The sequence below is a fragment of the Mesoplodon bidens genome, assembly GCF_964165515.1.
Source record: "Mesoplodon bidens genome assembly, chromosome: 11".
NCBI lineage: Eukaryota > Metazoa > Chordata > Mammalia > Artiodactyla > Ziphiidae > Mesoplodon > Mesoplodon bidens.
The window spans coordinates 64,449,354-64,474,565 of record NC_138167.1 but is presented as its reverse complement, the minus strand read 5'-3'; the positions used below and the strand labels follow the sequence as shown (position 1 = coordinate 64,474,565).

The 25,212-nt window shown below is 52.8% G+C and overlaps 2 protein-coding genes across 2 annotated transcripts; both read left to right on the top strand.

Moving 5' to 3' along the window:
- Positions 1 to 3,441: 3,441 nt before the first annotated feature.
- Positions 3,442 to 7,794, top strand: LOC308625753 (uncharacterized protein; the record flags this gene model as incomplete). Its single annotated transcript, XM_081250241.1, has 3 exons — positions 3,442 to 4,783; positions 6,750 to 7,318; positions 7,690 to 7,794. The coding sequence occupies 3 exons, from the start codon at positions 3,442 to 3,444 to the stop codon at positions 7,792 to 7,794; spliced, it is 2,016 nt and encodes a 671-aa protein (XP_081106367.1).
- A 4,067-nt stretch (positions 7,795 to 11,861) lies between these two features.
- LOC308624669 (neuronal-specific septin-3) lies at positions 11,862 to 25,212 on the top strand (the record flags this gene model as incomplete). Its single annotated transcript, XM_081248150.1, has 10 exons — positions 11,862 to 12,040; positions 14,313 to 14,441; positions 15,115 to 15,196; positions 16,814 to 16,951; positions 18,248 to 18,365; positions 19,245 to 19,340; positions 21,247 to 21,343; positions 22,570 to 22,621; positions 22,899 to 22,992; positions 25,147 to 25,212. The coding sequence occupies exons 1-10, from the start codon at positions 11,878 to 11,880 to the stop codon at positions 25,210 to 25,212; spliced, it is 1,035 nt and encodes a 344-aa protein (XP_081104276.1). The 5' UTR covers positions 11,862 to 11,877.

Below are 25,212 nucleotides of genomic sequence, written 5' to 3'. Positions count from 1 at the left end.
CCAACTCAATCTGTCCAGGGAGAGCTGTGCTATCCCCTCCCCCAGGCACCTCTTTTCTTCCTAGAATCAGGCTGGTCCTCAGGCCTCAAAGCAAGGAGAGAAGGGGAAGAACTCCAGACAGATCCCCTCCCCCACCCACTAGGACTTGCAGCAGGTTGTCCTGGTAACCAGAGCACAGCCAAGTTTGAGAACCTAAAGCTTGAAGGGGAGAGAATGAATACGAAGAGGGGAAGTTCCTAGGTCCACATATTCACCATTCATTCAATCATTTTTTCCTTTTATTCATTCATTCTACAGAAACTTATGAGGGTAATTCTTACCAGGCCCTGGGACCCAGAGATGAATAAAATCCAGGCCCTTCAGAACTGTGCTGTCCAATATCATAGCCATAAATTAAATTTAAATAAAATTAAAAATTCAGTTGCTTGGTCCCTGTGATGAGGCAAAGATTAAAGAAGATGCCAGGAGAACACTTAGCCTAGTTCCTGGCTCAGGGTGAGTGCTCGGAGGATGTCCACCGTCACTGCTGTATTATAGTTACTGTAAAGATCTATTTACGTTCCCATCTTCCTGAGCAGAAGCGGGCTCCTTCCCAGCCCTGACATAGTGCCTGGCACATAGTAAGTGTTCAGTAAATGGTAGCTATTATTATCACCTTCATTATTATTACTATTCTTATGATAGAGGCAGAAGAGGAGACCCCGCCCAGCCCAAGGGCCAGGGTCTGCTGACAGCCCGCAATGCCAGAGCCAGGCTGGGAGGCCTCCTGGGTCTCCTCAGGCCCAGGGGAGGGTCATCTTCGCAGGCTCAGGGCCTTAGTACAGAGTCCAGCTGGAGGGAGCACGGGCTCAGGGGATAGTTGTTGAAGCAGAAAGCCCCTGCTTTAGTCTCCAGGAGCTCCAGCTTGCTTCAGGAAAGACCTCAGATGGGTGGCCAAGGTGGTCTGAGGGTCACAGAACTAAACAGGGTGTGGGGCAATGCAGAGGGAAAGCAGAAGTGAGGTCGACTCTGGGACCACTGGAGCGTGGCCATATTTGGAGTCTTCCTATATCGCAGACATCTCTCCAGGGTCAGCGTCTGTGGGAGACAGAGCAGATTTGACGAGGGCAGGCAGCAGGGCACCACACCCCACACGTCCTTGAGTCCAGGGCAGCCCAGCCTGGCTGTTACGAGCCTCCCATGGCCCTTTGGGATTCCAGAGGCTCAGAGCAGCCATTCACTGACGCCCACTGCTGAGAAGCCGGCCCCTCCCTGCCCCACAGCCCAGCCCAGCTGTGGATGTAGCTGGTGGTACAGGTCAGGAGAAGGCTGGGCCCTAGGCCTGGGGACGACAGCCTGGAGACTGAGGGGACCAGAGGGATGAGATCCCTGAGCTGGTCATTACAGCCAGAATCTGGGCGCGGAGGAGGTGAGGGCCCTGCACTAGAGTTAGCTTCCCAGACTGAAGAACACTAGACCTTTCTTGTTCTCTGATCAAGGTAGGTGTGTATTTGTGGGTGGAGGGAGGATAATACCAAGTGATTGATGGCGGGTGGATGCTCAGTGATGGGGAGGGATCTGGGGATGTTAGAACAAATAGATCTCAGAAATTCTGTCCTCTGGCCAGCTCTGTGTGTGTGTGTGTGTGTGTGTGTGCATGTGTGTACCCACTGAGGGTAGATGTTTGTGGTTAAGTGCAGGGTAAACATGCATGTACCCAGGTATGTGTGGTTGTGAGTAAGGGCCCCAAAGCAGGGCTGCAGGAATAAGCCAAGTGGGGAGGTGATAAGGCAGGGACAGCCTTGGGTACAAATATGTGACTGGATGGGGATGAGGGGCTGGGGTGCCACCGTGAAAGATGATGAAGACCCCTCCAATATCCTGCCTTCCCCGTCCCTGCTCCAAACTTTAGGGCCCTAGCCATAAAATCACACTCCCCCCCATAAGCCCCTGCTGCCAGCCCCCCTCAGCAGTATCATGTCCCCACCTGCTGGGCTGAAAGCAACAGAAACAACTTTGTTCCAGAGGGTGGGTTATATGGAGCCCAGTGTGCACCAGCTGGCCGTCTGGGAGCTGTGGACCCCCCTCGAGGGATGGCTCATCCATGCAGACCACCAGCCAGAGTCCTTGATGCCCCCTCCCTGACTCGCCCTGTCCTGGCAGTCCTGCTGCTGCTTCCTCTGTGCTATTCAGCCTTCTCCAGCCCCACCCCCAGCTCACAGAGTGTTTCAACTCGCTACTCTCCTTGCTGCAAGGCTTACAGGATCTCAGTTCCCAGACCAGGGATTGAACCTGGGCCACGGCAGTGAAAGCCTGGTATTCTAACCACTAGGCCACCAGGGAACTCCCTCCTTGCCTCCACTTCTCTTCCCCCTGATCTGGCCATCACACAGTCCTGGAGTGGCCACCTGCAGATCTGACCAGGTCATCTTCCAGGGCCTGGGCATCACTGTGGCCTGGCCTGGGCCCCAGCGCACCTGCAGCCTTGTCTCGCCCCTCCCCCACAATACAGCCTGGGAGCCCCATGGAGGATTTTCAGAAAGATGCCACATTTCCTCACCTTTGGGCCTTCTGTGTGAATTCCCCCAGGCCCAGGCCCAGCCTCCCTCCTTTAACCCCAAAGGCTGAACTAATGCTTCCCCCACAAGGCTCACCTCCAGCATAGCTCTGCCTGCTTCACTGTCTGGTGTCCCTGGGGATGGCCGGTCCCCCCAGGGCAGATACTGTGGCTTGTTCACTGGACAAGTACCCTGTGAATGCTCATTACTTCTCTACTTCCCAAGCCTCACCTCATCCAGGGCCCTCTTCAGCTCCAATTCTGGCTCTGATTTCAGCTCCAGCAGCAGGCCAGCCCAGGGCTCTTTCCTGATTCCGGGCAGGAGCCCCAGGCGCAGACTCTGTTCCCAAGCCAAACTGGTCATCTCTTGGTCTCCTACCTGGGCGCCTGAACTCCTATTTTGGCTGCTGTGTGTGGGAACTCAGAGTCCTCTGGCCCCTTCTGGAAGAAGCAGATAAGCTTCCAATAATCACTGCCCTCCACTGGGGCTCCTGAACATGTATATGTGACCTCCATGGAGTTGGCCAGAGAGGGGCCACACTCAGGCCTGCAAAGGGAGAGGTTTCCTCATGCCGGGGCAGCCTGCTCATTGGATTCCACCCATTGCTGGAACATTCTTCCACATTCACCTGGTATCTCGGTAGGTGTGTGTGTGTGAGGGACCATGTGTGTGAGGTGTGTAGGCATGTAGCAGGTGGGGGCTGTAGGAGGGCTGTAGGAAGGGACATGTGTTCTCCACTGAGGACTTGACAGTCCCCCAAACAAGGCCTCTTCAGAGGAGTGCTAGCTGCTAGTCAGGAGGGGGAAGGCCAGCACCTGCAGGCTCGAGCACCTCACCCCTGCTTGGCCCCTTTTCTCTATTGATCAGGGGAAGACAAAAGAGCTGGGTGGACCGCTATTTTGCGATGCAGCCTCATGGAGCCCCAGGCGCTGGAACCTCCTTCTCCCGCAGTCACCTACTGGGGCGCCCTGCCCGCCCCTCAAAGCTCCCTGGAGGGGTGTCGCCTCTCATCCCTGTTCTCAAGAAGACCATCCGTCTTGATGCTTTCCCCCAGAGCCACAGCCCACAGGCTTCCGGCCGACCAGGCCTCGGAGCTAGGGCATGGAGTGTGCCCCCACAGGAGACTGGCAGGAGCCTGGCACCCAGGAAGCTCAGCTCCATCTCCCTAACAGTCCGCCAGCACAGCCAGGCATGGCCCTTGGGCCCCCTACCTTCTCACTGGGAACAGGTGTCTACCCCGGGCAGGGAGGCTGCCACCTACAGAGGAGGGAGGCTGCCTTCTCCTGACTCACCATCTGTGACCCTAGTGCCAGGGGACAGGGTCCACTCCGAGGACCCAGGTCGCCCAGGTCTGGCCAAGCCCAGCAGGATGTCTGCGGTGGAGAAGCCCCTGGTGAGCTCATGCCTGACCCTGCCTTTCCAATCCCGGTTAGCTCAGGGTCCACCAGGTCCTGCAGGGCCAGGCTTGGTGGGTCAGAGACACCCTGTCCCAATGACCGCCCATGTGCCTACCAGAGCTTCTCCAGGAAGAGGCAAGCCCCGGTCCAGGGGTATTCAGAGACCCCGGCTGCATCTCCAAAGGGCCATCCTTGCCACAGGGCCTGCGACGGCCATGGATTTGGCTGCTCTGGATACAGCGAGGCCAGGCACATCCAGACATTTATCCACAATGGCCACCAATAGGCCTGGCTTGGCTGTCAACTTGGCTACACCAAACACATCTAGACTGGACACAAGCACTGAGTTCCCTCATCTGGATAGCAAACTGGGCTCTGCCATGGACTTGGCTAAAGCAGGCACAACCAAGCCATGCATGGTCATGGATGTGGTGATCCCAGACCCAGAAAAGTTGGGCAAAGTCATAACTACAGCAGGCACAGCCAAGCCAGATACAACCACAAAGGGTACAGCCAGGGAAATGGCAGCACCAGATCCAGTCAAGCTGGACACAGCCATGGTGTTGGTTAGGGCGAATATAGCCAAGCTGGACATGACTACAGATTCTCTTGTTTTGGATACAAGCAGGCTGGGCACAGCCATGCATTCAGTTGTGTCAGTCACCCCAGACCCAGTCACTGGTGAGACCGCACTGGACAGTGTCATTAAGCTGACTAGATCAGACAGTATCACCGACCCATCAATGCCAAGCAGAAGCACAGATGCAGCCCTGGACCATGCTACAACAGATGCTGCCACAGACCGGGTCACAGAGATCACCATGCTGGGCCTGGCCAGAGAAACCAAAGGTAAATGCGAAGAGCTGGGCTGGGGATGCGCTGGACTGCTGGGGGTGTATGAGCCTGGAGCTGGATTATGCTTGGATAAATCTGGGGGACTTTAAAGTCAGAGTTGAATGAGCTGGGAGAAAAGGGAATGGGGTTGAGTGGCAGAACACAGGGGATGCACCCTGAACTGGGTCCCACCCCGCCAGTCAGAGATCAGGTTGAGGGAAGCCATCAGAAGGAGGGTTTACAGGGGTAATTTGTGGGAGAGCAATTATGCTGAGTCTGTCCTTTAGCATCTTCCATGATTGTTTCTTTGTTCCCTGAAGAGCTGAAATAATCAGGTGATCTATAGGTGAGTCCAGCTTGAAAAGCAAACCACCTACATGAAAACAAAGACCAGCACTTCAGTAAGTGGTGATTTGTCTAACAGTCGACACTGCCAGGCTCCTCTAGATGTGAATAGTGATCTCACCCAAGACTTTCTAAATCATCCCCAGTCGGCCTTTCAGGAAGATGGCTGTTGCTTAAAAGGTGCCTCACCTGGAATTTTTTCTCAGTCCCCTACCCCCAGCCCTTTAGTCCTGAAAGGTGAGTTGGGGACTTGTAGGTTGGAAGTCCTACATAGAAGTAAAAACAGGTCAACACAAGGGCTAGAAGTTCATTTGGTCTTAGAGAGGTGGTGACATGCCTAAAGTCACACAGCTGGTTGATGGCAGTAAGCTAATGGGAACCCAGATCTTGGAATTCTACTTTGGGCAGTCTCATTCCCAACATTTCAAAGGCTCAGAGATTCTGGGTCTGGCAGATGCTTGGAAAGCATCCAGTCCAGTGGCTTAATTGGCGTTGGGGGTTGTCAGCCCCCTTCTCATTGCCCTCTGCACACTCAGCCTGGGGGAGCCCACCCAGGCTCTGGTCTTCCCTCCTCCCTACGGGACCTCAGCTCTCCCTCCATCTTCAGCCCAGCCCTCTCTCTCAAAATGCAGGTGTAGACAGCCAGTGGCCTGCCGGACCCCTCTACCCAGACAACTCCCGGGCATATCTAGAAGTAGGCCCTTTCTTCCTGACTTCTGCCCTCCCTGATCTCACTCCCTCAGCTGCAGGCACCATACCAGAGACCTGGGTATCCTCCTCTTCCTCATCTTTCTCTCTCCTTCATCCCATCCAGTCTAATTCCAACTCTGTTGATCAACCTCCTCAGTCTTTGGCTGTCTCTCCCCTCCTCTCCATCCCCCTGTCCCTGTGAGGCCACCCCCTGCCCCTCCACACAGCTGCCACAGGGACTCATATATTTCATGGCAGCACTTTCTGCTGAACAGCTGTTGGTGACCCACTGTTATCTTCTTTGATAAGTCCAGCTCCTTAGCCTGGCTTCCAAGGCTTTGGACTTCTCCAGCCTCTTAACTCTATATCCCTGTCTGGACTTTTCCCTGCTTTGGTGCACCCAGGAGCTCTGTTGTCCCCAGCACCATGCAGCTCTCGCCTCTGGGTCTCTCCATAGACTGCTTTCCCTTCTTCCCTCGCACCTATATTTGCCTTTCCATCTTGGCCCCCACCAAGGGCCCTCACCCCTGCACCCACAGTACCCGGTGGGTGCCCACCTCCCTGCACCCACAGTACCCTGTGCATACCCCACCCCCTGCATTAGGACAGTCCAGCTTTCTGTCTTGACCCACCAGACCCAGAGCTCTTTGAGGGCAGAAATGATGATCCTCATTCCTGTCCCCTCAAGGCCTGGCAATATGCTGTCCATTCAAGTTGATTGAATGCAAGGATGATTTTTCTGACGGGTAAATTGAGGCTCAGGAAAGTTCCTGACTAGCTCAAGGTCACAGGGCTCATCAACCCAGAGGCAGGCCTGGAATCCGGGCTCCTGAATCACGCAGGGTTCTACAGTCACCCGCGTCCGGGCAGAACCGCGTTGAACCAGCCCAGCATCCCAGCCACCGCGTGACTCTCGCGCGCTCACCGCCTCCCGCCGCTCCCACAGGTCCCCTGCCCTTCCCGCCCCGCCCCGGCCTAGAGGGTAACAGGCCGGCAGCAGGATCGAGGGGGAGGGACCGGGACTGGGATGCGGGAACCATGCCCGGCCCGGCACCTCGAGCCTGCAGGCACAGCGCCCCCGCGCGCCTCCCCGGCGGCCCGCAACCGGCCCTGGGTGCCCGCTCCCGTGTGCGGGCGGGAGGGGACACGGTGCGGGCGAGGACGCCGAGGGAGGGGGAGGGGGAGGGGCCCTCGGCGGGGCGGGCGGGTCACGTGGTGCGGGTGGCAGCGGCGGCGGCGGCGGCGGCGGCGGCATCGGCATCGGTGCAAGCGGGCAGGGGCAGCGCTGCGCCGAGCCAGGCGAGTCGAAGTCCCGGGCTGGCGCGGCAGCGCGGGGCGCGGGGACGGCGCTGCCGGGCCGCGGGCCGGGCGGGTGGGCGGAGAACGCAGAGGGGCGAGGCCCGTCTGCAGGGTCTGCTCGGCCCAGGAGGAGCCCGCGTCCAGCTCAGCCTTGCAGCCCCGCGCCCTGAGCATCTTCCCGGAGGAACGGAGACAAAGGAGGATTCATGTCCAAAGGTAGGAAGGCCGGCGCGGCCACCGGCGCGCGCCGGGGGGAGGCTGCGGCCCCCAAAGCCCGGCTGGAGATGCTACCCGGGGAGGGTTGATGCACTGAGGAACCCATGCGCGGTGACATACGCACGGACACACGCACACACGGTGGCACACACCCCAAGATGTACAAGCCCGGAGAAATGCACGTATGGAAACGCGGAGAGATACAGAGAGCCCTGAGGAAGCGAGGAGGCACCCAGATGCGCACAGAAAGCTCCACACTGGAGCACACCAAGAAGTGCACGCACATGCACACCACGCACAGGTATCAGGACCACCTACAGCCAGACAAGAGACCTGTGCGCTGACACGTAGACCCCTCCCCCCCCCCACAGGCGCACATTGAGACAGGCACCAGCTGGTGGTCTCCAAGGGAACTCGTTGGCCTCCAGAGGACTGGGATGGAGGCAGGGGTATCCCAGGGCCCTTTGCTTCTGTGAATGGGAAAGTACTAAGATATCTTTTGTGATTCCTTTTCTGAGAGCCGGGGGCTGGAGCTGGGGTGGACTGGAATTGCCTCTGCGGGTGGGGGTGGTGTTTTGAAGGCTGCTAGGGGCTGGGGGCTGGGGAAGATCTGCAGCTCCCCATGGAAGAGCCTCCCCATCCCCTGGATCCCCACTAAGCCAGGGAGGAAGGTGCTATTCTGGAAAGGTCCCCTCCCCCTGCTGCCACCTTCCCTACAGAGGGGTGGGGTCCCTGGGCCAGACAAAGACAAAGCCATTCATTTGCCTGTAAAAGAAAGCACCAGGGTCCTTGCTTGGCACGGGGATGGTGGGAGGTGCTGTTTCTGTGGGGACTAAGCTAGAGCTGAGTGGGGTGGACAGTGTCTCTTCCTGGAGCACTGATGGGCAGGTGGCTCCTGGCAGGGGGTGCTGCAGACAGATCCCCTCCTCTCCAGGGGCCCTGAGAGAGCTGGGAGCTTAAGAGGAGCCCCAAGAACCACTTAGGCAGGATGGCATATTTGAGTTACATCCTGCTGTGACCCCATCCTGAGCTACTGCCCACCCTTGGGGAGCCCCCCTCCAATCCCTGTTGCAGGGGAAGGAGAAAGTCTCATAACAGAGTCTACCTCCGTGACTGTGGCCCACACAAGAGCCATTTGCTGGGTGGAGGTCAGCTGCTCTGCCAAGGGAGCAGCATCTGAGGGAGGAGAAAAGTGATGGCTCTGAAGTAACATGTGCCTTGCAGTGAGGCTTGCATGCATGCATTCATTCATTCATTCATTGCTGAGTGTCTTGTTATACTAGGTTCATTGGGGCACAGAAATCAATAAGACGTGGCTCCTGCCCTGAAGAAGGGTGGGAACTGGCATATGTTCAGTGCCAGGTAATTTATGTCCATGCTTTTGTATAAGCTTCATAGCAACCCAGCAAGGTAGGTACTGTACCTATTTTCCTGAGAACACTGAGGCTCACAGGGGTCATCCAGCTGGGAGTCAAGTATGGGCCATCTGGAGTTGGCATGGCAGGACCAGGGGAGCTGTAAGGGCAGAGGATGGAGCTACAGAATTCAGCTCCAGAGCTGCATTTGTCCTGTGCCCTGGAGGGCTTTATGTACTTGTCAGGCACCCTCACCAAACAGTGGGCCCTTGGGGGCAAGGACCTTGTCTGGGGTCCAAAAGTGTCCTTGGCATTTAATCTAAAGTTTGGCTGGAGTAGTCTCCCATTTGACAGCATGTGGAAAGGCCTGGATGGGATGGATGGGATGGAGTGAGTGAATGCATGAATGTGATGACTAGAAAGTTAGTCAGGGGGCCGAGGCAGCACAGAAGAGGGGCATCCACACGAGATGGGAAAGCAGAGGCTTTCCTGAGGGGTAGCCCTTGGGCTGAATGGTGAAAAAAGAGTCCGAGTTAGCTAGGGGCTGGAGTGGGCAAAGGGTCTTCCAGCAAAGGCTGTGACACAGTGACCCACCACAGGTTTGCAGTAATTGTGGCTGATGGGTGGTTGTAATTGCCATGTGGTTGGGAGAGGCAGCTTGCCAGCAGGAGCTCTATGGGTGCTCGTAGGTGCTTGATAGAAGAATGAAGGTGAGATCTGCTCCCGTTCTGGACCTGCAGCGGGCCTGCTGTAGCCCCTAGAAGTTGCCTGGGAATCTGGTAGGCCGGCCCCTTCTTGCAACCAGGGTCTGTCTTTTTGGGAATGATCTTTGAAGATGCTGCAGTTGACAGACCAGGGCTGAGCAGGCCATGGTGAGGACACACACTTTATAAAAATACTTACAAAAACTCCCATAAATAAATACTAGACTCACTTTCCAGGTCTGTAAAATGAGGTAAGTCCCTGCCTGCCCGACACACACATACACACCGATGGATCTATCTCACAACACAGATTGTGGAGACCAAATGGGCTGGCTGTAGAGGCATGAGGGAGATGAATGGGGCCAGCCGTGTGAGCAGCTGGGCAGGGAAAATGGGACATTGGCCCCCAGTGCAGGTGTGCTGAGTTGGGTCCGGGAGCCATGTGCAGAGTGGAAGTGGAGGCCAGGCTGCTGAGAGCTGCTGCAGGGCTGAGCCAATCTTGCTGCCTTCTGGGGCCGCCTGGCTAGCAACAGCTTCCTGGGAAGCAGGAGGGAGCCACGCCAGGCCCTGGGGAGGTCCTGAGACTTTGTCAGATTTGGCTGTGTTTGGGAGTGACAAGGAAAGAATGGTTTCCAATTGAGAGAGAGTCTTGCCAGGACCAGTGGAAGGACCAGGTGGTAGGGGTACAAGAACAGACTCCTGGCTGGGTTTTGGGGTGGGGGAGGGAGGTACTCCTGTCCCCTCACCCTCTTTCCCATCTGCTGCTCCATCAGTTCTCTCTGTGAGCCTGAGACTCTGCAGGGTGGTAACCATGAACCATAGGATTTTAGAATGGCAGAGCTGGAGGAGGGCCTTTGGAGAGCGTGGAGTCCAGTAACTGTGCTGTGTAATTAGTATCTGGGGCACCTCCCTTTAACAAGTGCTTTCACATGCACCACTTCATTTCCCCTCCTGACAGGCTGTGAACTTGAAAGGGACAGGAGCAAGAGGGTCTGGAACAGTGAGGCGCTGTGCAGGCGCTTCTAGGCATATACCTCGTGTGCAGTGGTCACTACAGCCTTAATCGCGATCCTAACCAGTTTACAGAGGAGGAAGCAGGCGCATGGGAAGGGGGGGTGGTTTGCCCAAGTCCACAAAGCTGGCAAGCAGCAGAGCCAGGCTCTTTCCACGTCACCACACACCCCCGTTTTACGGGGAGGGAAGTGGAGTTGCTGTATCCTGAAACCCACCCTGGTGGACAGTGGCCTGATGAGGAAACACACAGATTTCTCTTGTATGTGAATATACCCATGATCTGCCAGACCCAGAGGGATGTTTTCCTTTCTCCACTGGGGAAGGGCTGTGATTTCAGCCTCCCTTTTCTTTTGCCACCCACCATCCCAAGAACACATTGTGTCATGTCATCTTAGGTCAGTGATGGCCCCTACTTGCGTCTCATCCTCTCCCCAACAGTCAAAAGGGGAGACTTATTCCCCCTCAGACTCAAAACTAAGGCTCTGAGGGTGTCTGGGGCACCTCAGGGCACAGACCTCCTTACTTTGCAGCAGTGCTTGTGGAACAGAGGGGACACGGAGGCTGGGAGACAGGAGTGATGCTCACTCTGCAGAGATGGGGTAGCCCTATGTACTTCCTCTTTTTTTTAAAAAAAATATTTATTTATTTATTTACTTGGCTGCCGGGTCTTGGTTGCGGTGTGTGGGATCTTTAGTTGCGGCATGTGAACACTTAGTTGTGGCATGTGGGATCTAGTTTCCTGACTAGGGATCTAACCTGGGCCCCCTGCAATGGGAGCATAGAGTCTTAGCCACTGGACCACCAGGGAAGTCTCCCCATGTGCTTCTAAAAGACAAGCAACTGGATCAGTGACAGGCAGTCAACAGATGTTAGGTCCAGTATCCTAAAAGGTCTTCGCCCTTTTTCTGGGGGAGGCAGGACTCAGGTCGGAATAACCCCAGACATCTCGTAGATTAGTGGTTCTCAGCTGGGGCACTGTTGTCCCCAGGAGACATTTGTCACTGTCTGGAAATATTTTGGGGCATTAAACTGAGGGGGCTACTACCTGCATCTAGTAGAGGCCAGGGATGTCACTAAACATTGTACAATGCACAGGACAGCTCCCTGCAATAATTATCTGGCCTAAAATGTCAATAGTGCCAAGGTGGAGAAACCCCTGGGTTAGAGACACAGATGTGGTTCTTTGGAGCAGCAAGATGCATATGAAAGTGCCCCAGCAACTGGAGGGTCTGGGTACTGGTCTAGATTTTGCATCTGACTTGCTCTGTGTTCTTAGGCAAGCCCTTCCCCCCCAGGCCTCAGTCTCCTCATCTGTGAGATGAGAGACCTGTACTGGATGACATGTAAGGTCCCTTCCAGGCCCAACTCTGTATGGTTCTGTATCCAGAGAATAATACTGTGCTTTCCATGTGACCTCTGCTTTCCTCTAGCCCACCCCTCCCACCTTGGCTTTTCAGGGCTCCCGGAGACCAGGACGGACACAGCCATGTCAGAGCTGGTGCCTGAGCCCAGGCCTAAGCCGGCAGTGCCCATGAAGCCCGTCAGCATCAACCCCAACCTGCTGGGCTACATTGGCATCGACAGCATCATCGAGCAGATGCGCAAGAAGACCATGAAGACTGGTTTTGACTTCAACATCATGGTCGTTGGTATGGAGGCCGTGGGTTCCCTGGAGGCCCTGGTGGCGGGCAGCACCCAGGATCCCGATTCTTTCTCGAGGACGGCCTCAGCCCTGGCTTCTCTAGAATGAGCTCCTTCTCGGAGGAAAGATCTCACTGTGCTGATCACAAAGGCCTGACCCCTTTCTCCCCTCAGGCTGGCCGATCCAAGGGTGGGAGCTGTGGGTGGGTGGTCATTGTGGCCCCATCACCACCTGGCTGTACACAGGCAGCCTTGCAGCTGTGCTCAAGTTGCCTTCGTGTGTGTGGCACACGGGGGGCATCACCAGTGTCCTCCCCTGCCTTCAAGAGCTGGGGGAGGATCGGATGAAAGGTGGTCTTCTTTCTGATCTTTTGTGTGCTTTCAAGCTTAGAGAGAATTTCCAGGACACTGGTCACTAAGTAGGGTCACTGGGTCACAGAATGTAAGAGCAGAGAGGGGCCTTTGCCTGATCTCAGTGAGATATTCTCTCTGTTGCTGAAACTGGGATCTGGGCATCATCCTTCTTTCCTCCTCCTTTATCCCCCAATCCAGTCAATCATCAAATACGGTCAATTTTACCTGGTAAATATCTCTCAAGTCTGTCCACCTCTCTCCATCTCCACTGCTACCACCCTAGGCTGAGTGGATCTCTCCCCTGAATTACCAGGGCCACCTGACTCAGTGCTGCTCAGACATAAGGAGCTAGGCCAGAGTGTAAATCATCTGGAAAGTCTTGCTGTAAAAAACATCGGCTAAACTAAACATTGTGCTTGGTGACATGAGTTGATTTACTTTCTGGTGCGAACTTCTTTTTCTCCTGGTTCTCTGTCTCCTGTCTCCTTCAATCCATTGTCCACCAGTGACCGAATAATTTTTCCACCCTGCAAAACTCAAGTCACACATCCTACTTAAAATCTTTCATAAGTTTAAGGGTTTAAATTCCTAGCTTGGCCTGGTACTACCTCTCCACTCATCTCTTACCACTTCCCATGTAGCATTCGACTGCTCACTTACAAGGAACAGTTCTCCTGGACTTGCCATGCTCTTTCCTACCTCTTAGCCTTTGTGTATGCTGTTCGCTCTCTCTAGAACCCCCCCTCCCAGCTTCTCATGGGTCATTTGAAGTCATTCTTAGGTTTTAGCTTAGTTATTGCTTCTTCGTAGAAGTCCTCCTTGATCCCAGAGAGACTGGATTAGATTCCCTTTGGCATTGTCCGCTTATGTTTTGCCTCCCTCACACCAAATGGCTCCTTGAGGGTGAGGATGATGTCTTGTTCACCACTCTACCGCCAGTTCTAGCAAGCTGGGCCACTTCTCTCCCCGGTAGTGCCTGTGGCATTTGTCACGGGTCAGTCACTGCGTGCGGTCAGTACCGAGCCCAGAGGTAGCCTTTTAAACATATTAGGCAGGTGGCTACTGCCAGTTGATCAGTTGGATTGAGAAATGTACCTTATTTGCCATCCCTGGTCTCATCCAGTTCCCTCCCTCCCCACCGTCCTATCAGTAAAGAGAAACTAAGGCCCAGAGGAGCAAACATGGCTAGTCCAAGGCTTCAGGGAAGAAGCACAGTTGAGTCTAGAACCTTAGGCTCCAGCCCCCTGCCGGGCCCATTTCCTAATATATGACAGGAATGCTCTAGACCAGCACACCTCAGACTTTATTGCCCATTTGATTCATTTGAAGTCCTGTTAAAATGCAGATTCTGATTCATAGGGCTGGGGTGGGGCCTGGGATACCTCACTTCCTACAAGCATCCAGGGGATGCCAGTGCCGCTCATTAGTTGCCAGGCTTGCCAGTGTGATTCTTGTGCATGTTTGAGAAGCACTGCTCAGACCAGTGGTTTTCAAATATTTTTTAGTGCGGAACTCTCCCTTGGAATGAAATCTTCTGCAGAACTGCAGTGTCAGTATGCCAAGTAATTCTGTCTTTACTTTTAGTATGATTAAATATTAAAAACTTAGGTCAAGCAAAAACAAAACCAAACCGAAAACCACTACACGAGACAAATGCAGAGGTTGTTCCTTTCCCAGTGGTCCTGGGGCTCCAGAAGGAGAGAATGTGGAATCCAACTAACATTCCCCCAGGTCCTTCACCAGTAAGTAGGAAACCGTTCCCACCCACCCGCTTTCCCTACTCAGCCCCTTGCCTCCCCAGTGAGCTGTCAGTCAAGGGCCTGGATCACAGCTCTAGAATTCTGTAAGCTCAGGGGAGAGATACTAGACTCGGCGGGTGGGCATGGGGTCTCCCTGCTTTCTCATCCTCCTCCTTTCTTGCTGCAGGTCAGAGTGGACTGGGCAAGTCGACGCTAGTCAACACCCTCTTCAAATCCCAAGTGAGCCGCAAGGCCTCCAGCTGGAACCGGGAAGAGAAGATTCCCAAGACAGTGGAGATCAAAGCTATCGGGCACGGTGGGGACCAGGCAGGGACCCCGATGGGCATTGTTCAGAGGAGCCTCTGCCAGGAAAGGGAAAGAATGGGGCTTCTTGGGGAATGAGATGAAAGGCAACCTCAAGACAGAATAGAATTAAGCCCTAAACATGAGGGAGCCAACTCCTTAGACTGTAAGTCCAGGAAAGGGGGTGAGGGAATTAGAAAGGAATGAAGTAGGATCTGAGCTGGATGACAAAGGCTGGGTGGATTTAGACAGGCAGAAGGGGTAAGGAGGGCATTTCAGGCACAGGGAACAGCATGGACAAAGGTGTTGAAGACCCTGAACTCGACTTTTCCAATAATCAGTCCTGCAGAAGGAAGGAGCCCAGGTCCCCCCCGGCTGGTAGGGGCACCTGGTGTCAGCTGGAGGAGTGACCTCCCTGGTACCTTTTTAAAAGAAATTTATTTATTTATTTATTTATATTTGGCTGCGTTGGGTCTTTGTTGCTGTACACGGGCCTCCTCTCGTTGCGGCGAACGGGGGCTACTCTTTGTTGCGGTGCGCAGGCTTCTTGTGGGGGCCTCTCTTGGTGCAGAGCACGGGCTCTAAGCACGCGGACTTCAATAGTTGTGGCACGTGGGCTCAGTAGTTGTGGCGCACGGGCTTAGTTGCTCTGCGGCATCCTGGTGCCTTTTCTGTTCACTCCTCAGTGATAGAGGAAGGCGGTGTCAAAATGAAGCTGACTGTCATCGACACGCCAGGCTTTGGAGACCAGATCAACAATGAAAACTGGTATGTCTGCCTGTGAGATTTTCCACCCTAAAGACTCTGCAAGGCAGATACTGAATGTGGCGCAGATTCATTCACACTGAGAACCGTCTGCGCCCTCCCTGCTGAGGGGTTAAGCGGGAAGACTTGCTGAAAGAGGGGAGGGGCTTTGTCAAGAGGCAAGAGGTCCACATGGGGCCCAGGTATGGGGGTGGAGCGGGACAGTATAGAGGGAATGTCAGCCGAGGGATTGGCTGGAGACGGGAGTGGATCTGTCATAATAGGCAGGAGAGGCAGAGCAAGGGGAACTGGGGTGCAAATCCAGGCTGACCTGAAGGCTGTGGCAGGGAGCTTGGCCTGAGAGCCAGATGTTGTAGCCCTGGACAAAGAGAGGATGGGTGGAAAACAAGAGGAAGGGGAGTTTCCATGGAGAATCTTTGCCTCTGGGAATCCACAGAGTAAAGCTGCAGTCAGCGTCCAGCCAAGAAGGGGTGAAATACACTGCCCAGACATAGACGGAAGGGTCGACTGTGAAAAAAAAGCACAACGTAAGAGCTGTGAGTTGGGTTTCATTCACTGTCTCACTGAGGACTGTAGCCTGGGAGACAGACTCTCAGATGGTTCTGAGGACCTGCTCTGAAGAGGTGGGCGAGAGGCAATATATGTGTGACTTCTGGCTGGGGGATACGGAGAGTCAAGCAAACATCTCAGCAAAAGGCTCATCACGAGGATCAGATATCTCAGTTAAGATTTTAGTGCTTTTCTAAGTAGGGGAAGGTGCAAGGATTTGGGCCCATAAAATTTTTTTTTTCTGAAATAGAACTATCTAAGGGCCTGTTTTCCCAAAGTGCAGAGAGCCTTATCCTGTTCTTTGTTCTGAATTCCTTTCAGGGTATATTGTAGGTCAGCGACTGCAGTGACTAATGACTTAATCCTTGTAGAACCAGATGGCAAGTGACATTCCCCACTTTACAGAAGGTTCCAGGCAGAAGTTTGCTCCCAGACAGGGGTGGTGACAGTTGTGCCTCTGAGGGAACTGGGGTCTGCCCCAGACAGACAGGACCCTCAGCAGCACACCTAGGAACTGGCTGCATTGATCTTAGAGAAGTGGCTGGTTGCCTTCTTTTCTGGCTATACACACACTCCTGGACAGAGAAGGGTTATTATTCATTGTTATCAATGAATTGTTGCCATGACTGAGTACTTTCTATGTGCCATTGCTCTGTTAAATACTATACCTGTTCTTTCTGATTCTTATATGAATCTCGCCAGGCACCTATTGTTACGCTCTTTTTACTTATGAGAAAACAGCTTCAGAGAGGGGCAGAGATTTCCCCAGAGCTGCCCAGCTAATAAGTAATGGATGTGGGGAAAGTGTGTGCTGCTGTCGGGAGTGGAATGGGGTTCTGCAGGTTCCCTTAGCCCAGGCAGAGAGCTAGGTCCCCAGGGGAGCTCTCCCCTTGCTCACAAGGAAAGCCATCCATGGGAGGCAGAGGGAGAATAGTCAGCAGGTAACCTAGACCCACCAGGGGAGGTAGGACATGAGATGGACGTGAGGGGACTGCTACCTGACCATGTCTAAGGTGAGCTCCCAGGTCCTGTCCTTCTGGGACATCCATCTGCTTTCTTCCCACCCCCCAGCTGGGAGCCCATTGAGAAATACATCAATGAACAATATGAGAAATTCCTGAAGGAGGAGGTGAACATAGCCCGGAAGAAACGCATCCCTGACACACGTGTCCACTGCTGTCTCTACTTCATCTCCCCGACGGGACACTCGTATGTACCAGTCCCACCCCCATTGCTGGGCCTGGCTTTAGTTGGCATCATCTTGCCCAACCTGTAGTGGGTAACCGTTACGTGGACTCAGCTGGGGAGGGCCAGATGGGCCCCAGTATGGTTACAGTCCGGTGATTCCCCAGAGTTTCTTGCCAGGAGGGTGAAGCTGACCAACATCAGACCCTACGCTGCCCATTGCTGTTCTAGCACCACAGCACGACTGTGCCGGCAGACAGAAGTTGGTTTATGTGCGCAAAATGCTCCTCATTTGTTCAAGAGATACCTGCTTTGCACAAGCCTGGGGTCGGGGGCAGTATAAAGGGTGACATGGGGAGGGGCTGGGCTACTGGATTGGGGCTGGTGTTTGCGGGGTGGGGACCCAGCTGTAGGCATTTGGAGGGCGGCCAGCTCAGCATGGGGAGCCAGGTGTCTAGAGATGAAGGCTGGCAATGAGCAGAGCATGCTGGGGGCTCTGGTTGTTGAGTATCAGGCGGGGCTACATGATAGGGAGTACCAGGAAAAAATGGAGCAATCCAGGTAGGCGAGCAGAGGGCGGGTGTCTCGTAATTTATCACTAAGCCCAGCTTAGTTCAGTTCTTGAGAAGATGGCACAAGCAAGGCAGGCCCCCAATTTTGGAGGAATCAGATATTCAGCAGGTTTTCAAAGGAGGCGCTCAGGAACTCGACAAAAAGTTTGCGTTATCCCTGCCTAGAACCTGGACCCAAGGTCAGAGCAAGCCGGCAGATAGCGTGACTGAATGAGTCCCCTAGACTGCAACCTAGAGCCAGATTGGGGCCCCAGAGTCCAGAGGAAGCTGGCCCTGCAGATGGGGGAGGGGTCAGGCCCCCAGATGGACCCCTGCAGGACTAACTGGGGGCTGGGAGGAGGCCTGTCAAAAAGTGCTGTCTTGTAGGCAGAATAGACACACACGTGTAACCGTGACACAAGGACGTTTGGGTAGGGGCAGCAGTCCACAGCTGTTCCCAGGAGAAAGAAATTTCAGGTCAGAAAAGATGTCATGAGGGCGTGGTTCGAGTGGGGCTTAAAGAAGGCAGGATGTGCATGGGAGCCAAGGAAGAGAAAGAGAGATGGTGGACCATGTGTGGGTAGAGAGTCGGGGTCTCTCCTGCACATTGAGAGGGTGGATGTGTGTCGGATAGGAAAGGGAGCAGCCTCTTGGCCTCAGCCAGTTCCCAGCCCAGTCCTCCTGTCGCAAGGGTGCCCCTGGGATGGTGGCCGTGGCTGAGTGGGGGAGGGCACGGTGGCTCTGACACCCTGCCTTCTCTGGGCCCCAGCTTGCGACCTCTCGATCTGGAGTTCATGAAACACCTCAGTAAAGTTGTAAACATCATCCCTGTCATCGCGAAGGCTGACACCATGACCCTGGAGGAGAAGTCTGAATTCAAGCAAAGGGTGAGAAGGCCCCCTCCTCCTTTTCCTGTCCCCATCCTTGCCTTCCCCTCTTCTGGTCCAAGCCCTCTCCTATCCTTCATTATTATATCCACCCTCTACCCCGCTTCCCACCCAGCCCCTACTCAACCATTAACGAGGCTGGGCTGGTGGTATCTGGGGACCGACAGTGAAGAGAAGTTAGTGCAACTCTAGCCTTTTTCCTGCCCTCCAAACTTACCTGCAAAGACCTCTGAACACATAAATCACCATGAACATGAGAAACCCCTCCTCACTGTTAGGCTGCTTGAAGGACTAATTAATCAACTGCCTGCTCGTCCTTATTGTTATTTTCCATAAGCTCTATCCTGTGTCGGACACAAAGGTGACGGGGTTGGGGAGATGCAGAAGAAGTATAAAGACAGTTGCTGCCTTTAAGAAACTTACAGTCAAGTAGATTACTGAAAAGATACTGGGTGGCTTCCTGGAGGAGGAGACTTAAGCCGAGCTTTGAAAGAGGATAAACAGAGAGGCTGGGGCTGGGGACGATGCACCTCTCTTCCCTGCAAACAGGAATATAACAAGTATGGCATGAGCGCTGCCCATGTGGAATCTGTTCCCAGCTGTACTGCTTGTCTGAATCTTAATCTTACCCTAAGATAAACAAGCTATACCCCCAGACTCTTCCTCATCACAGGCTGGGGTGGGCTATGGTAATTGTAGGATTGGGTCTCCCATATGTTCAGGATCCTCCTGCTGCCCAGGGCCTCAGAGTTCAGAGACAACTGGATTATCAAAGACTGCATTAATCCCTCTGACTTCAGCATGCACACACTTGCACATGCATGCACACGCACACATAGCCCTCTCTCCCATTACCATGCTTCTCCTCCCCACCTCTAGGTTCGAAAGGAGCTTGAAGTAAATGGCATTGAATTCTACCCCCAGAAGGAATTTGATGAGGATTTGGAGGACAAGACAGAGAATGACAAAATCCGGGTAGGTGCCTGGGACTCTGTTCATCACACGGATGCCCGCCTTAGTCCCCCCGGGATGTGTATCATGTACCACTTCTGTTTTTCAACCGGCTTTTCCCTTTCCATACTCCCTGCCCCACCTTGCCTGACCCAGACCAGAAGTGTCATGGGAGAGGATGAGGACTTGGGGTGCTGGCCAGGACTGTGAACCCTGCACCCAGAAAGCCAGTGCTCCTGTCCATCCCCAGACCACACAGAAGCCTCTCGTTCCCCCACAGGGCCAAGTAAAACCAAGGTATGGGGTGATGGAAGGGCACAGGCAGGAAAAGCTTCAGGCTGGGGTCCAAAGTATCTATACTCTAGCAGAGCTCTGCCTCAGTTTCCCCTTCTATAAAATTCAGAGGCTTATAGGCTCTTTTTTTTTTCTTCCCCTAGAAGAACCCTTAAAAAAAATTAAATGTCAGACAGACTCCAATATGTAAAACATGAAAATAGAGCTGCTTTGGCTAAGTGACACAGGCACAGCCCTACCTTCTGAGCAGCCCCTAGGGTATTTCCTGGGAATTTTTTTTTTTCTGGCTGTGTTGGGTCTTCGTTGCTGTGCGCGGGCTTTATCTAGTTGTGGCGAGCGGAGGCTACTCTTTGTTGCGGTGCGCAGGCTTCTCATTGCGGTGGCTTCTCTTGTTGTGGAGCATGGGCTCTAGGTGCGTGGGCTTCAGTAGTTGTGGTGCGCGGGCTCTAGTGGCGCATGGGCTTAGTTGCTCTGCGGCATGTGGGATCCTCCCAGACCAGTGATCAAACTCGTGTCCCCTGCATTGACAGTCGGATTCTTAACCACTGCGCCACCAGGGAAGTCCTTCTCCTGGGAATCTTAAGGCTTCATGAAACCTGGCTTGGAAACCACGGAACTATGTGATTTCTAAGATCCCTCTCAATTCTAAACTTCTACTATTCCGTGATTCTACATCAGAATCCTGAGTTCTAGTCTGAGCTTTTCCATTAACCACTGTAACCTGGGACAAATCACTCATTTGCTTTGGTCTCCTTCTTCATCAAGTGTGGTAGCCTGGTAGAAGCCCCTTACCTGATGTAGTTGAGACAGGTAGTTGGTCAGTTAATTGAAAAAATCAATTGAAGTGAAGAAATTATTTTAAAAATGAAACATATTAATCTTAAATGTTTTAAAATAAATGTTTTAATATAAATCTTAAGTGTTTTAATACATTCATTAAACATTCTTTTCATAGAGAGACAAGCCCTCTTCTTTGAAGGTAAGTCGGCTCTGAATGCAAAAGCAACTCACCTTTATGGAGTCTTTCTGAAACATTCAACTTAGTTTTCAGAGAAACAACTCTCCCCACTGATATGTCCTCAGCTTATGTAATAGTTAATTTATCCAATTGCAACAACAAGTACACACCAGGCAAAAGGATTTGGGAACAGACACCTGGTGGAGCAGGGGGGCCAACGCACATCAGAAAGCAGCCTTTGAGCTCTGGAAGGTCAGCGGGTGTGGGCCTCTGCCAGTGGGGGAGACAGTGTAAAGCTTCAGTTACTTTGGCAGTCAGTTGTGTAGGTGTCGTTTAAGAGGTCTGTCTTTCCTGGCTATCTCCCAGAGTTGTTCCAAATCAAACCAAACCTGATAAAGTGCTGAAGAGCATGAAGCATTCTCCAGTTGTAGGAAAGCTGACTTGCTGAGGTTAACCAGCTAGGTAGGGGAGCCATCGGGGTTGGACCCAGGCCCTCGGACTCCCAGTCCAGTTCTCTTTTTAAGAGACAAGAGCCTTGCCCTTGCCATCAGTGGGATCACTGAATGAGCTTCAGAAATGTGCAGTTCAAGGCTAGAGGCCCAGGACCGTACTCCATCCTGCCCTTGGAGGCCCAGATGGTAGGAGGATGACATGCACGTGTGTCTGGTTTGTCAGCAGGAGAGCATGCCTTTCGCCGTAGTGGGAAGTGACAAGGAGTACCAAGTGAATGGCAAGCGGGTCCTCGGCAGAAAAACTCCCTGGGGGATCATTGAAGGTAATTCAGTGCATCTTCTTGAAGAACTGGCCGCTGGCCAATTTTGCTTATTTATTAAGCATCTATAGGTCAAGGCACAGTCCTAGGATGTAAGATATAAAATGAATGTCAGCCAGACCCTGCCGTAAGGGGCTTACAGTCGAATTGGGAAGATGAGGCTCACAGGCAGGAAGCAATAAAAGATGGATTTAGCACCTGACCGGGAGGCACTAGCTCGAGGGTCAAAGGAGTTCAGAACATGGAGAGATTAATAAGGATCGGAAAAACCAGAGAAAGGTTTTCACATGAAAGGGGGCATGATCTGAAAAACTCCTGAAGGGTTGTTCAGATGTTGCCATTTTCATTTTATTAGGAACGTTGTGACCTTGAGAAGGTCACAATGATTCTGAAAGTTCTCAGAGAATCGCTTCAGTTGATCACATGCATTGTGATACCCCTCAGAAGGGAGCACGGTAGGCGTGGCTGTTCTCAGAACATCAAGTGCTGAGGTACTTGAGTCTCAGACAGGTTAAGTGTCCTGTCCAAGATCACGTGACTTGTTAGTGGTGAAACTTGGATTTTAGACCCAGATATTTTGATTCCAAACCCAAGTTCATCCCATTATATCGTGTTGTCTCTCATTTTTCTATGACCCTTTGTTGGGATTTTTTTAAAAATAGCATTTTCTCATCATCTGCCTTGAATTATGAGAATATCTGTCCTACCCATTAGATTGTGAGACAAGAGGGTTTGTGACTTAATCCTCTTCTGCTTCCACAGTCTTTGGCAAGTGATTTGCAAATAGTAGGCACTCAGTCTATGTTGAATTAAATTTATCAAGCCATCATGACCTTTTTAAGATGGCACAGTTATTTTCTATGTGTGTTACTGTCTTCCAATCAGATTATAAGCTCCTTAGAGATAGGAATTGTGTCTTAGGCCTTTGGCAGGTTGCTTAGACTCCCTGTGTATTAGTTTCCTTTTCTATAAAATGGGAAATATAATAGTGCTTATTCCACAGAGTCTAGAGTAGTATTGTGCCCCTGTAGCTACTTAATGAATACTTGTTCAATGAGTAAAATCCAGTGCACTGAAGTGCCAAGATGAGCACACCTCTGAAAGGGTGACCATAGCCTGACCCGTGGTTCCTTCCTAAATGCCTCTATGACCTGAACAGAAATTCACCTGCTGGTGTTGCTGCATTAGTGAAATGACCACCTGTTTGTTTTTTTTTTTTCTGTTCACAGTGGAAAACCTCAACCACTGTGAGTTTGCCCTGCTTCGAGACTTTGTCATCAGGTAAGATGCACCCCTCCCGTCAGATGGCAGGTTTAATTATTTGGGGTATGGAGGCCGTCTGTTCAGATCCACTTCCTCAGTCCCCAGGTCTCTCTGACAGAGCTTTCTGCTCCAGTCCCAGCTCCCGACTCGAAGGAAAAGGGGCTCAAGAGGTATCATTGGCTCTTTGGAGTGGGTCCAGGCCATGGACGTGATGTGTGGACCTCAGACATGGGTCCCCTCTTCCTCCTCCCGCCCCTAATCACATCCCTGTCTCTTCTCACCCTGTGTCCTTCAGGACCCACCTCCAGGACCTCAAGGAAGTGACACACAACATCCACTATGAGACCTACAGGGCCAAGCGGCTCAATGACAATGGAGGCCTCCCTCCGGTGAGCGTGGACACAGAGGAAAGCCACGACAGTAACCCATGATGACCCTTTCTCTGTATCATCACACATACCCACTTCTCCACGCACACACATCCCCAAACCACCACCAACCACCTTCTTCCTTTCTCTCGTGTCCCACAGGCCTATCTGGTAATTGTGGAGCATCTTGTCTACAGTGTGTGTGTGTGTGTGTGTGTGTGCGTGCGTGCGTGCATGTGTGTGTGCGCGCGCGCGCGCGCGCGCGCTCGCGCCTGTGCAGGGGTGAGGTATTTTTACTGCCCTCCCTGGAAAGTCCCTTGTAAGTTTGGTTCCTCCATGGCTGTCCATTATCTGTCTCCTTTCCTTGTGTCCCAGAACAAAGCCGTGTGCCTCACTCAAGTGGTCTGGGGGAGGTTTCATTTAAAAATGATGGGAGCAGGTGAGCCACAGGTAACGCTTTCTTACCTCTGAAACCCACCTGCAAACAGGGACTGCAGAGATTCTCCAAGGACAGTCTGTGGAGCTAGACCTGGGAGGGGACGGGGAGTGGATGACTTAACCCTCCCTGTAAGTCCGGGGTGGTCTGGGCTAAGGCTAGGACAATCTGGGAGAAGAAAGGCCAGGGGAGAGCAGAGAAGTAGGCCAGAGCTGGGCTCCTGCAGAAAGAAGCAGTACCTAGAAGTGGAGGAGAGAGCTCCACCCTTCGGTCCGTGTCGCGTTCACTGTCCAAAAGCTACCACCTGTCACCGCCAAAGACTGCTGCTTTCCGCACTCCCCTTGCCTTGCTCCCCTCGGCTTCCACTTTCTCTCCTTTCCCCCCTTTCCCTCCTTCCTTCATTCTGCCCCCTCTGACTTTTCACTTCTTTTTACCCTAATCCACTTTAGCTTCATTTCTATATTTAGGATTTATGCCCAGTCTACTTCCAAAAATGACTTTAGGCCACTTAAAATAAAATCATCGCTTAAATCACGGGACAGTACAAACTGAGATTTCAAGAGAAATCGGATTTATAGAGAGGCATGGGAAGGAAAGTTTCTGCAGTTGAGCGCTGAAAATGGCCCTGAGCTTGTGGGCAGCCCAGCAAAGGAGGAGACACAGCGAGTTATGCGGTGCCCACTGGTTAAAGAAGCACATGTGCTGGTCAAGTGAGACAACCTGTTTTAGGCATTAAGTTCTAGAAGAACTGAGTCTAAAGAAGTATCAAGAACAATATACAGTATTTTTCTTGGTAGTTTGGCCATTTTAAACCACACGTCCCTTCTCTCCATCAGGATTCTTCCTACTTAAAGCTGGCTTCTGTTTCTCTCTTCTTCTTGTGTATACTTGACCCCCCGCCCTTTACTTCTCTTCTATTCTCTCTCTGTCTCACTCTCTCTCTCATGTTGAAGCTAATTACATTTCTGTCTGTCTTTCTCTGCTTTTCCCCAATTCCTCTTCCTGACCCCTGTAGACATTCCCAGCGATACCCACAATCATACATGTAGCCTTTTCTTGCCTTTCCCTTCAGCCCTGTATTTATTAATGCATGTTTCTCCTGTTGTTTTACAAACAAGTTACTCTTTCTCCTTAGTCTGTAAGGTGGCTGAAAGTTGGGGCTGGGGAAACAGTTTAGCCTTAGGCAAGGGAAAACAAGTGGTACAGTTTACAGTAACCTCTTACGACCTCCTGTTCCATCTGCTGGTCTAACCCTAGGTGTTTTACTGGCCCCCTGCAGATCCCAGCGTTTATAGTCCCTTATCACTCAGGTGCTAGGAAAACACATAGACTTAAGACCAAGATTCAGTGGCCCAGGAGAAAGAGGCAGGTGATCATGTTGCCAGTGGCCCAAAACCATGGTCACAGTCTTTCCTGGAAGCTCCTTACCAATCCAACTCACATCTTCCCTCACCCACAAAGTTATTCGAGGCAGGATAGAATAGCGGCAGGGTCAGAGCCCAGAGGTTGCCACATTTCAACAGAAGAGGGATTCCTGGCTTCTATGGAGACGTGGGACTAGACACCTCGGCCTAGCGGGGGAGGTCTCGGGGTGATGGGGGGGCATTGGAGAGGCTGAGTAGGAGACTGATGCTGGGTGCCCCTAAATCATGAGCTCAGCCTCCCTGGAGAAGCTGTCTTATATGTCTGCTGCCAGCTGCTGGTCTCCACACCCTCAACCGTTCTCAACCCCCCTGCAGGGAGAAGGCCTCCTGGGCACTGTCCTTCCACCTGTGCCAGCCACCCCCTGCCCCACTGCAGAATGA